The sequence below is a fragment of the Anopheles stephensi genome, chromosome 3 (assembly GCF_013141755.1).
Source record: "Anopheles stephensi strain Indian chromosome 3, UCI_ANSTEP_V1.0, whole genome shotgun sequence".
Lineage (NCBI taxonomy): Eukaryota > Metazoa > Arthropoda > Insecta > Diptera > Culicidae > Anopheles > Anopheles stephensi.
In genome coordinates this window covers 45,106,760-45,120,089 of record NC_050203.1, presented here as the reverse complement: position 1 = coordinate 45,120,089, position 13,330 = coordinate 45,106,760, and the positions used below count along the sequence as shown (strand labels likewise).

At 46.5% G+C, this 13,330-nt stretch overlaps 1 protein-coding gene across 1 annotated transcript; it reads left to right on the top strand.

Annotated features, from left to right (window-relative positions):
* Positions 1 to 4,782: 4,782 nt before the first annotated feature.
* On the top strand, positions 4,783 to 12,374 carry LOC118511120. The gene is made up of 3 exons (XM_036053852.1): positions 4,783 to 4,964; positions 8,606 to 8,753; positions 11,264 to 12,374. The coding sequence occupies exons 2-3, from the start codon at positions 8,606 to 8,608 to the stop codon at positions 11,824 to 11,826; spliced, it is 711 nt and encodes a 236-aa protein (XP_035909745.1). The 5' UTR covers positions 4,783 to 4,964; the 3' UTR covers positions 11,827 to 12,374.
* The last annotated feature ends 956 nt before the right edge of the window (positions 12,375 to 13,330 follow it).

Here is a 13,330-nt window from a genome sequence, read left to right as displayed (position 1 = left end):
ACAAATCCTTTCAGTCGTTACAAGGAAGATCATGTCACCATACGCCATGCCATGTCGGGCCCATCCTTTTGTTTGGCCATCCTACCATATACCATATATTGTTGCAAAAAGTCCAAAAGCTGGGGAAATCCCTTTCTTCCATTAGCAACAGAGAAGTGGAGCTGGCGTACGCAACGAGCAGATGTTAATATACACCCAATGACCACCAAGTTCATGCCGATGTGACATAGGCGCGTGGTAAAGTTTTTTGTTTTCATCATTACGTATGAGATGAACGCATGCTAGCAGTAAGTATTAGGCAGTGAATTGTTTTTATCAATATTATACGGTATGCATGGTCCACCATGATCCACCATGATCGGGGTGTCGGCCTTTTTCGGGTTGGGCAACGACTGTTTGTCGATTTGCAAACGCAAGGAAGAAGAAGAAGAGCTTTGCTAACACAAACAGCGCAAGTGTTTATTAATGTTTTGATTGTTACACCACCATAGACGCTTCTATGGTCTGGTCGGGGCGGTTTGGTTAACAGCGGCCGAGAGTCTGTGTACCTTGCCTTGCGAGTTTGCGGTTCCTGTTGTAAATCATATCAACCTCAGCTCAGACACTCTTCGACAACACCTGGCCATTTTGGTTGTTGTTGTGGCGGATGATGTACTGAGCAGCCGATCGTGTCAGATGGCTGCCGGGGAAGAATGGCAATGGTAGGCATTTTACGATCGCTTATGAATCAATCATGTTGACTCAATAGACTTCCCACCCGCTCGCATTATATTTTTTGGAGAGCTCTTTGTGACGCGTAAGTTCATTCAGCAGGTGAGCTGAAGTTTCTGGAGCTTCCCTTGATGGGAACGAATTAGCCGGCTTGGCTTTAACTCACACTGGTCCTTAATACGAATTGTAAATGAACCCCATATTAAATAGCACCAGCAAGGAGTATAAGGAAACTGTATTTAAATTAGCAAACCGGCCGTTACTAACTTTCTCTTGCCATCAGTCATGCCACCGTCGAACGAACGAGCGAACGAACGGACGATCGTCTGTCCAAAGAAAGCTTTTGATGCAAATCATCAATCACGATATGATGATTGTGTTGTTTTTCGTAAATATTTTAGCGCCTTTTGCAGATAGTCATTTCGTATGCCATGGGTCGTCCGATACAAGCGAAGTTCATGTTTCGTTTCGGTGTGATATCCTCTCCACCGCAGAAGCACGGGTATGGTTTTCTTTAATTTCCAAAATTTCGGAACAACCCGATACATAAACCCATCTGAATGCGAGAAAAATTATTATCAACGCTAACCGGTTTGCTTTTCGCTGGCTGGCATGCACGATGAACCGGTTTTGCATATTCTGTAAAGCACCACCACGCGAGGGATTATATTTATTGTTGGTAAATTAGGCTTTATTTAGGATGTGAGTCGATGTTTCGTCTGGACAGTGGAACTCCGGACGGGAGCGCTCGGTGGCTGCAACGTTCCAATCGGTTCTGGAATAAAGGTGTTCTTCGGTAAAGGGGCTTCAAACGATGGGCAATCGATTGGATTGGCGAAAAGGTAAAACAAATATCAAAGATCAAAGAGCTTAATTTATTGGCAACATGCTGAGGCTGCGAGGAAGCTGCACCCGCAATCAAGGACGGTGCGATTAAAACGCCACTCCACATGGGACGGGGCACCGATTTGTGCGAAAATGCGTGCGTGTTTGTCGAGATGCGATAAAGATTCTACAGCTTCGATCGGTAAGCTCTCTGCAGCAGCCTCCTTCTACCGAGCGTGCCCAAGCATTGACATTGACCTCGAAGATAATTGATGACACATTACTGCTATTAAGTGGTGCTTAGTTGCTGGGAATGGCCAAGGCAACAAGTTCATCTTCGTCATACTGCGCCTGAGGTGTCAGAACCGTCAAGAATGGTGGAAGTCGTGTCGATCGATCGGGAAAAAAGTGGCTCCATTCGCCACACTCATATCGTACTGTTGGTGATGAGATTTTTGTGTACTACGGTGCAAAACGAATCCCACATCCACACGAGTGACTGTGCAGTTTGCCGGCAAGGTCTTACCCCGAATGCGTGTCGATGATAGCTCAAATGTCACCAATTTTCTCACGAACAGCCAGCCACCCATAGGTTCAAGTACCTCGAGGAGTACGTGGAGGTGGAGGTGTAATGAATGTGATGGGCTCTAAAAGATGGCCAATTTAAGTATTTTTTTGCAAGAAAATTCAACAATTAGCAACACTGATCAGTGTTGGTCAAAAGAGATTTTACTGTTAATAGTGCCATTTTTGTCTAATTTTGATATGATAATCCAATCAAACCTTGATCCTAATTTTTCAATGACTGACAAACTGACAAGTAAGGGGAATCGTTTTTATAGCAAACCGTGTCTTTTACGATTGATGTGCCTTTTACTGCAAGGTGACCATTTCTAGTGACACCGATAGCAGCATGGCCTGACTGACTAGCTGACTGACTGGCTGACTGGCTGAGCGCTGCCTCTTCTCAACACTGCATTGAACAGAACACTGCGTTCTATGCGCAGCAGTGTATGAAATGCTATTACAGTTTTGATCTCCGTTACGCACCATGAGCCATTGAAATGTCGACTGTTGACATTGGATCGGCCGTAGTGTGTGCGTTTATTTATTTATTCCTTTTTTTGTTGTGTAAAACCATCCGCACATCCTCCTTTGAACTGTGCCGTGTGTTGCAGGCATGGATCGATAAGTTGGACTTTTGCGAGATCATTGCCGAGAGGTAATTTGAGAACAGCCCTGACTTTCAGAAAGGTTCACCATAATAAGATTCTCCCGCATCGGCCGTGGTGAGCTTCGGTGTGTCATTCGCGATAATAACTCGCCAAATATATCGATGAGATAATACGGTTTGGTATATCACACGGATCGTGCGCGACGCAGGTATCGCAACGATCGCGGTAAGTATAGTCCGGACACGTGATGCATTGCAATCAGTCAGCGTACAATGTGATCGAGCCGAATCAAATCGATCGATCGGGTAGCTCTCTTTCCGTTGAGCAACACCACGATCACGATGACACGATTTTGAACAGTTCGCACCGCCTATCGCACTCACTCACACCGCCACACAAATGCACTCAAATTCGATCGATCGCATCAATTGCATTTGTTTACGCGTCCCCAGTGTGATCAAATGGAAGGTTTAAAATTACAAGCCCGCCAGCCTACCCTGAGCGAGCGCATTATTAGGTGCTCGCGAATCAAAAGATGAGTAATTGAATGCATCGCATCCGCTCAAACGGGCCGCTAGTACATCATCGCCGACGACTGCAGCAAGGGAGTGAGGATGGCAAATAATTAGACGACATTGAATGCATCGGCTGTTCCTCGCGTATAATTATCCAACCGGGATACGGGCACGGAATGCCAGATAACCTATGAAACTGAAACAATTCCCTATTTTAAAATTCTAATACATCGCACCACGTCCGTCCGAAGCTGCAGCTGACCGAAATCTGAAATCATTCCCATCCCAGGCACGTGATAGCGATTGGATGCCGGGATAGCTTCCCGGAGGGATAGGCTCGTGCCAAAGCAGTGAAAGGATCACATGTGCTCGGGATGATGCATTCGTGCTGCTTGGCACACGAGCCGGCGTAAGACTGGGCGTAATAAATGTTGATAAAAACGGCAAACAATGAAAAATCGTGAGCTGAGAGGCGAATCCGTTGTACCGTGCCAAAAACCATCACGACCATGGAACATGAAAATTTGTTCACGTTGCACGTTGTGCTGGAAATTAGCAAGAGCCCGTGGAGTGTGAAGATGCTGTCCCTGGTGCGAATCAGGGTGTTATGAGGATGGAATGTTGTACTGCGGTTTACATGCCCCAATTCAAGTGCTAGCGAAAGTTAAGGTCTCCAGGATAACACTTCCGGGAGTATCGCGAAATCGTCATAGTAAAAATTTGGATGGATCAATAGAGAAAATGGACAGCGAGGTAATTAAACTAAAATTGTGAAATAGCATCCAGGATGCCACTGAACACTGTACAAGGCTCCAAAACCTTGTAAAGCTCAAAAAGTGGTCGAAACACCCTTTGGCCGCCCCAAGAACGATGGTTCAAACAAGTTCGTACGATATACGCTTGTCTTAACCAACACCAACGTTGGGTGTTAAGCGAGGACTTCCAGGGGGCATTGAGGGTAGGAGGGTGCCCAGTTGCCGAGCTGTTGGAGATTTTTTTTTATTCATAAAGAACGGCCTGACCGTATTGCTAGCTGTCGGAGATTCTCCAGTGAACATTTTCGCTGTCTTGGAGTTGTTGTTGTGAGCCGATTCTTAAGCCACCACAAACCGCAGCAGCAGCACCATCGTCTCCTCTTCGATGGCTTCCAACACGCTTGTGAAGGTGGGAGTGCTGTGCACACGTGGTGGATCGTCGTTGCGTGTACAATACATGCAAACGGCGAGCATCGATCGTGGATGGGCGCGGAACGGCGCCATCCCAGAGATGTTCTCCGAGTGGTTCAGGTAGCATCAGGTCACGATGGAGAGAATCCGCGGGAAGGGGTTTCACGATTGCTCCCCACTAGTTTTCGCACACTCCAATGGCCGCCGCATTATCCAGCCACAACTACACGATCGATGCCGAATTATCCCGGGCGGATGAATCGTGATCCCCGGCTCATTCGTGCATGCTTTTGACGTTGGTGTATGTGTGTGTGTGTTTGTGTTGGTGTTGGTGTGTTGGGGAGCATGTAGCAAGTCTCCATCGCGGAATCGCACGGGCACTGGTATTGGTCCAGGCACTTTGCAAAGGGGTGGACGGCTATAAAATCACAACACCCTGATGAATTCACTTTTGTTTTCGTTCGAAGCTCAACCGATCTAGATAAAGCGTGGAGTCGCGCAGCAGCAGATAGACAACAGAAGGAATCGGAGCCTTTTTCGGGAAGAAGCGCAACGCACAGTGAGTCAAAAAGGTAAGAATGTGATCCACATGGAAAGTGGCGTTGTGCGTACTGGTGCGGAGAAAGTGATTGAATCCGGGATCGGAACAAGTACAGGATATGTGCTGCGTGTCCGGGTTCGCAACCTACGCTGTGTGTGACGAATCAAACGAAATCGACCTGCTCCGTGCCTGCGGTTTCTTTGAGGTGCAAACATTCTGAAGCATGGACTGTAACGTTGTGAAAGCTGTTGTGTGTGCTGTTATTCGTCCCGGCCGTTCCTTTTTTGCTGTACAGAAGCGGTTTGTGGTGGTGCCCTGTGCCTGAACGCTGTCGTAACACATCTCCTGACTGGCACATTAAGCCCAAATCGTCACGATGGTCTTGGGGTCGCGATAAGTAGAAAGCCTGGCTGAAGGCGAAATAAAGAGAATGGAAACGAATCCATGTGCATACACGCCATAGCAGCGTGCTGCTCCATTCAGATCAAACCTGGTCCCGAACGACCGGGGACGGTAGGAATGTAACGCTAGTGACCGGTTGCGATGGCTTTTTTCTGTTTTGTGTAATATGTCAAATATTATGTGCGAGGGTCAGCAGGATGATTTAATCTCAAAATGTTGTGGAAAAAATGCGTCATTATGCAATATTTGAATAATCGAACAGGTTCGGTGGACGAAACACACTGGCTAGCAAAGGATGAGAATTTTACTACAATTGTGCATTTCATATTTCGTAATGTTGCAAATTGTAGTTCACTGCCTGAGCTATCTTCCAACCCAGTGCTACCCAGAAGTGCTGGAGGCTTCACCAGTTCGTTTGCACATCGCTCGGCTCTGGCAGTTGTGTAGTGGTAAGCTAATGATTATCTGTTGGCAAAGATTGATGATACCTTTTGTTACCTTCCTACGAGGAGATTTATGCAAAAGGAAGAAAAATTGCCAGAAAACCGGCTTGTGATTGTTTATGTAAGACGAAACGTCTGCATGAACAATCATCGCACTGTCGAGCTGAGGTTTTGCCGACCGAAAAGGATTACAGTTTAGAGTTTGATCATTTTTCAAATTCAGCATGATTTGTTGGTGGGTTGTGCACCTGCAAGAACAGGTAAGAAGCAGTGTTTTTATAGAGTTTAGATAAATGTAGATACTGTTTGCGGTTGGCAGCTAAACTTTGCTCCATCCATTCCATTCGCCCAAGAACTGATCTACGATGATGATCACCCTCACAGAGTTATAAATAGAATGCCTTGTCTAGCTGTTGAGCTCGAAGGGAAAGTATCAGAGTCGGAGTCTAACATTGTAGTCCACGGCAAGAACCACAATGTGCTAAGTGACGGGAAGACGAGCAACCTGAACTGGTCTCGGGCTGAGGTGTAGAGTTTTGGTGGTGGCACAGCTTCTCTGATGAGTGGCTCAGTTTGTGCAATGTTAATTACAGTTGGCAGTTACTGATGGTGAGCGGTTCTACCTTCCCCAGCTGCTTTTGCAATATCATTTAAACTATCTCAACGTTCGAAGGTTTTGAAGCACTGAGACACACTGAAATGACTCGATGAAGCATCACGATCGTGGAGCATATTTAAGCGTAAATCATCTCCACATCTTATCATTGTTTTAAATAGTATCAAAACAAAACTATGATTTTTTTTTATGGAAGCTTTGGACCTACTGGCTGACATTTGCCTAAACCCATGTGAATGATTCAGAAGGATGTGTCTCACACTTCCACTGCGAACCATTGACGTAATGCTATAAAATCCCCGATCAGGATGGGGCCACTCCATCGGTTCTCCCATCGGTTGTATCAGATTTCTTGAAACCGATTTAAACCAAACAAACAAGTTCTGTGGCATGCAAACGAAAGATCATGTTGATCCGGATGTAGTTCCTGTAGGGGAGGGGGAGAAATCCACTCCGAACATCAGAACCAAGCAAGATGACGCATCGAAGATTAACGGCTTAATTTGGATGCATGCAGTGGCAACGCTAATGGAATAGTCATCATCATTAGCTGGCAAAACAATGGTGCTTTATGGAGCTGTGGGTGCTGACGTTCTGCGAAACAATTGTGCCGATAACAACACCCAGCTCGATCGATGCACGCTCTAGCGAGGATTGAGCTAGTAATGCAAACGCTCGTACGATCCGGCTCGCGGGGATCGAGTGTGGTTTTTATTTCAAGCCCACGTTTCACCTGCGAGCGTCGATGTCTTACAGCAAAGATCATGCCTCCAGCTCCTGCTGCAAAGAACAATACGTGGCAGCAACAGCAGCAGCTCATCACTCTCGACGATCACTCACGGTGGCGATCACTAAGCAGGCAAAGACTGCAGGGAGAGGGAAGAGATAGTACGTTGGGGGATCGGTGTCATAGTACAACAATGATCGATCCTGAGGTAGCGGAATGTAAAGTGAGAATCGCATCGCTCTATTGTGTCGCATCTTTGCCGGTGCATGCGGGCAAGCCGCATACGACGAGTACCATTTTCGTATGCGCCGTGCTTTTGTCCATGTTGCGTTGTTTTACAATTCTATTAGCTTATCTGCCGCAGCGGCAGCGAACCTTCTAGACATAGCCTCGGCAGTGTTTCAATTGAATGGTTGGCAGAACTGCTTTTACAACCATTTGACTGCAGATAGTCGCGAACGGAGGCCGATGGAGACTGCGATACTGTGTCGTTTATTAGCAAGACACCGCGCTGCACTGCGTCGGTTGCCAGTGGTTTGGGACGGCCGAGGTGATATTTGGGCGTATGTACGCTGTTTGCGGCAAAACCATTGTTTTGCGGCGCTACGTAACAGGTTGAACTGGAAGCAATCAGTTACAGTGTTGGTTTCGCTACAGATGGTACGATTATGGTTTAACAGACTGGTGTGGGCTAATCGAACGGTAGTGCTGACATCTACTCCCCATTGGGGCTTCTTTTGTGTAGGTTTACATGGAAGAGGTCTGTTGTGCCGGAGCACAATTTCCGATCTTCTATGCAACAGTTTTGAAGCTGCATTGCATTGTCTAGCATGGAGAAAAATAAAACAACCACCGCAAGAGTCATTGTTTTCTGTATCAGCCGATTGATGTATCTCAAGCGTTGATGAAACGATCCCAGCATGGTAAGGAGCAAGGTTGAATCAGAAAGAAGTGAACTTCACTTCACTATAAATGGCTTGCGGAAGAAGGGTTTGGGAAATGTCAGTACCATTCTCTAACCAGCACCTCACTCCTGACACCTGACATTGTGCATCCCATTCAGCTGTGTCCTCCAAAGCTTGTAGTCAGGGACAGGGACAGGGACAAAGGTAGGACAAAAACAAAGTGATGTGATTAAAAAAAATCCAATCACGATCGATGGTGCACGTGTGCCGGCTGCATTTTGCGATGTTCCTTGCTTTACTTACTTTCCTGCTCGCTTACCGTACGTACGTACTTACTTACTTACGTACCTAGTTCGTGGTTGACCGTGAGGGAATTAGTGATTGAAAACAAATGAAGGTAACTCCATTCGCAGACCACCGGTTTAGGTCATCGGTTAATTCTTGTCAAATGATGTGGTAGTAGTAGTGGCGGTTTTCTTCACAGGCCATTAGTTATTTTGTATTTTGTTGTGCTCGTACCAGCTCATTGAATACATCTACTGAAGATCGCGTGTTTTTGTTTTATTTGCCTCCCCCCAGATGAAGCTGCTGCTGCTAGTGGTGGCGTCCTTGGTCGCCGTATGCCTTGCCGAGCCAAAGCCTGCCATCAATGAGGTCAAGTCAAATCAGCCCGTGCAGAAGCCGGGTCGCTTCTTGTCACTACCCGTACCCGAGAAATGTGCATCGCGTGAGTATTCTTTCCAACAAGCATTCTATCAAACTGATCGATGATCAGGCCAAAGGGCTTCATCCTAAGTAAAACCGTGCACTAGAATCGGTTCAGCGTAATAGTTATTTCAGTTCGATCCGGCAACATATATTTTATTTTTGAACACGAAAACAAACTGACGGTTGTTCGCAGTATCACGTTTTTATGAGGCTCGTCGCCTGCGCTCCGATGCCCGGACGTTGAAGTCTTTTGTTCGGCCCAAGTTCATCGAACCGACGAAATCGAACAAGAAGCTCTCGAATAATCCTTAGCTAATTTGCATATTTCGAACACACTCCAAGCCAGACCAGACCAGACACTCCGGTCACGCCCAGCCCCAAAGACAGGGGCCAGCACCGGTTCGACAGACCTTGAGGTTGTGTGCTGTTGAAGCAAAACTCGTTGTACCCAACCGACCGAAGGCGGCGTGATTGCGAAGAGACTCGGTTAAGAAAAAAAGGATGATCGTTCAAGAAGATCACCCCAGCACGGTCTTAACCAATACGATTACGCTAATTTGTTGGCTTTTAGGGTGTCCGCTTCACGTGGCGCCCGCGATTCCCTGCCGGGCCTCCTGTGGACGTGCTGGGCAGCACGGGAAGCGGGACCGGGCTGGCTCAGCAAATGTTTACTATTATGACAGATCCGCTTTGTCGTAAGCAAAGGTATTTCATAATAAATTGGCACCATCGTGTGGTCACTATTTCTGTGGTCCCGGGAGAGAAGGAGTGGGAGATGAAAGCAAGGGAACCATCAATAGTGCGCTCTATCGCCGCTGCGAGAGAGAAGGGTGATTTCAAAGTATGCGTTTGACATAAATGAACTGCAAACCATCACCTTGTGTGGAGCGGCAAGATGATTTGGAGGCCCTCGTCATCCCTATGACCGGAGGCTATTTTCATCGCGCAGATCTCGCGATCCCCACCAGGCCACGCGATATTCCAAATGGTACGTTTCGACCTTTATTTATCGGTGTTAATAAGCACGATTTCTTAATGCAGTGTCTGCTGCTGCCTGTGACCTGTAACGAACGTGATGGAAACTTTTCTCCAGCCATGCTCGGTATGGCTCTCGCAGTCCACCACTTCGTTTCCGTTGCCCTCATTGGACCCGGCTCGTTCTGCATCGCTCTGCAGCTGGTGGAAGCTGCCGATGAGGCAATTTCTTGCACTGTCGAACTACATTAGCTACCCGACACAGGACGCTACGAACTGGATTGCTTTGGGGAAGGGAGCGAGCGAGTCGGTTGTGATAACCGGACCAAGCTACGCGGCGATCGACGTGAACTGATGTGATCGCGGGAGTATATGGGCTGGGGTACCCAATAAAATAACAGGTACCGAGTTATCGTCGCTGGCCTACTTAAGGTGGCCCCTTTCGGACAGGTAGAAAGAAAAGGAAAGTGCTCTCACAACGTGGCCCACAGAAACATGGAGTGGTCTGATGCAAATAGAGCGATCGAAAGTGAGAGCTAAAAACCTTCTCAAATGATGATTGATTGGCAAAGAAGCGAAATTAATGTCTATTCCGCCAATTCAAAATTGATGTCGGCGATGCAACAGGATTGCGACGACCACAACGACAACGACCACGTATTCGCAAATAGACATGCAAGAACATGTCGAATGCTTAGATGCACGTATGCCCTTCCAACATGTACATGTGCAGTGTGATGCGTAGAAAAGTGTCTTTGATTTATATGAAGTTGCCTTTACGCCGGATAGTCAGGGCCACCGTAACGTCGTCACTCAAGGTGTCAAAACGGGACGGTTTGTTGCTTGACAAACAAAGATTGCGCAACATAAAAAAAATCCAGTGGTAGCTTTAGTGAACGGATTTCCGGGGCTTCGCGTTCGCATTGGGACGAAAATAAATCCCATCCACCAGCGTGGTCTCCTGGTCGGCCGTCCAATCAACCGGTATAATACCACCGCCTGGCACATTCATCCCACAAAAAGTAAACCTGAAATGGTGGTGCTTCATTAATAATTAATGAAGCACTTGAACTTTGCATCTTCATATAGAAATATGGGAAAAAGACGAACACACTGAGTACGAAACGTGATGGCGATGATGAAGAGTAAACTAGACATGGGAGAGGGAGAGGGACGGAGACACAGAGGGACGTATCTCACCATCAACACCGTCGCAAGTAGTAAGATTTGGCATAGGAATTTGTGTTGCGATGCGTGTGCTTGTGTTACGATCGTATCTTGACGATGACGATTAGAAAGATTAGCCACAGGCACACCACGCTCTTGAGCACGATCGGTGTCCCATCGCAGGTTTGCCGGAATAATATGGTTGGCAAAACAATACTTGGCTCCCGCTGACATTTAGTCGGGCGACGCACGATTACGTGCGATCGGCAGTGATCTTTAGCGATCGGGGATAACGTTTCTTCCTGTGTTGTGATCAAGGATCGGTGTAATCGGTAACGATTTCTCTTTTGCTCTTTTTTTTTTGGACAATCTCCAATGTATCCGCAGGACCCAAACAGTTCAGCTACCGTGGACATAACTACTTCTACAGCGCCCACGTTCCGGCGCTTGCTGACAAACGAGTGGACTGGCTAGATGGTCGTAACATCTGCCGCGAGTACTGCATGGATCTCGTTTCGCTAGAGACGCAAGAAGAGAACAACCTGATCTTCCGATTGATTCAGCAGAACGATGTGCCATACATCTGGACTGCCGGACGGCTGTGTGATTTCAAGGGCTGCGAGGGTCGCCCGGACCTGGAACCAAAGAACATCTACGGCTGGTTCTGGTCGAACAACCGTGAGAAGATTCACCCGACCAACCAGATCCCGAACGGCTGGGGCTACAACCCGTGGAGCAAATCGGGACACAAGAAGATCCCGCAACCGGACAATGCCGAGTTCGACATCAACCAGACGACCGAGTCCTGCCTGTCGATCCTGAACAACGTGTACAACGACGGTATCGGCTGGCACGATGTTGCCTGCTACCACGAGAAGCCGGTCGTGTGCGAGGATTCCGAGGAGCTGCTGAACTACGTGCTCGCCACCAACCCGGGCATCCGCCTGTAGGATGGTAGAGCAGTGCGGATGGTGCTCGACGTGGAAGCGCATTAGAACTGCCTGGTGAATGGTGAAACTGCCTCGAAGCGGCACCGCGAACTCGAGGAACCAAATGTCCTTCTTCCTTTTGCCTTCTTTAATTCCAATTTTAGTTTTGCTACTATACTGCTCATTCCGAAAAGACGTAGTACGTTTCCTCATTTCATTTAGTAGATGAATTTTGCAGAAAACATCCAGTGCAGTATGTTTGTCCCATTGATAGAATGAGGGAATGGTTGATAAAAAAAAACAATATGAATTCAAACGATCAAGGACCGGTCACCGTCCATCCAAGCCATCCTTTTGTTGGAAGCGTGCCTTCTTCTTTCATTTGAACGTCGCTTTCTTTCATCAGTTTATCGATTTTGTGTAAAGAACTAAACAAACAAACTAATCAATACAAAAGTAAAACACAGTCCACACATACACATGTACACACACAAACGCGCACACTGGAACACATGTAAAATGTTTTCTAAATGTATATTTATTGAATAAATAGACTTTTTAAGAAATAATTTTATCTTGTTTGTAATTGAAATCGTACCAAACTACAATTATCCGAAACTGACTACTACCAGTAGAGTAGAAGCGAAATAAAAGTGACAAAAATTGCCTAAATGTTTGGCTTTACCAATAATTTGCAACACTTTTAAAACTTTGTTTCTACAAACACCCAAAGCTTGATTCGTGGATCAAATGGTTCTAAACTGTAAAAAGGGATGTTTTAAAAGTTAAACCTACAGACGTAAATAATCAGCAAAGGGACGTGAGCTTAAAAATTATTTGCAATAAGGAGCAAAATTAATTTGCAAAGCTTTTATCAGATGTACTTGTATGTTTACTTATTTTATAATATTTCAACCATGTGGCGGTTTGGTGATCGAGATGGTAGTGCGCCGGGCTTTTCTCACCAGAAACTTACTCATCCAGCCTGGACCGTTTCCTGAAAGGAATTATAGAGTATTGAACTACAATTAAAATCAAATCTTCTCATAAAATAGATCGGACTGTATGCTTGATTCGGTCCGGTGGCCGAGGCGACAGCGGCGCCGGTCTTCACACGGCAGGGCCGGGGCTCAAATCCCATCCAGACCGCCTCCCCGTAAGAAAGGCTGACTACTTTACTACGGGTAAAACTAAGTCACAGAAAGCCAGAAATGGCAGGCCGAGACATCTCGAGATTGTAGTGCCAAGGAAGAAGAAGAGTATGCTTGATTGATCGTGGCAGCTAACGCTGATATTGTTTTTTTTCTGCTATGCTAATAGGATAGTTGGATAGCTAATAGGATTGGAATAATGTAATTGGATAGTTAGTCCTCACTACGAAGGAATGGTCCCGCTTGAATTTGCACCCCAGTCCTGTCCTTCGAAGACCGGCGCTGCTGTCGGTGCTTTGTAGTTCTTAGCTGTAAGTTAGCTGAAAGCTATTATCGGTCTGTGCAAAAGTAATTCAATAGAATTTTAGTATATA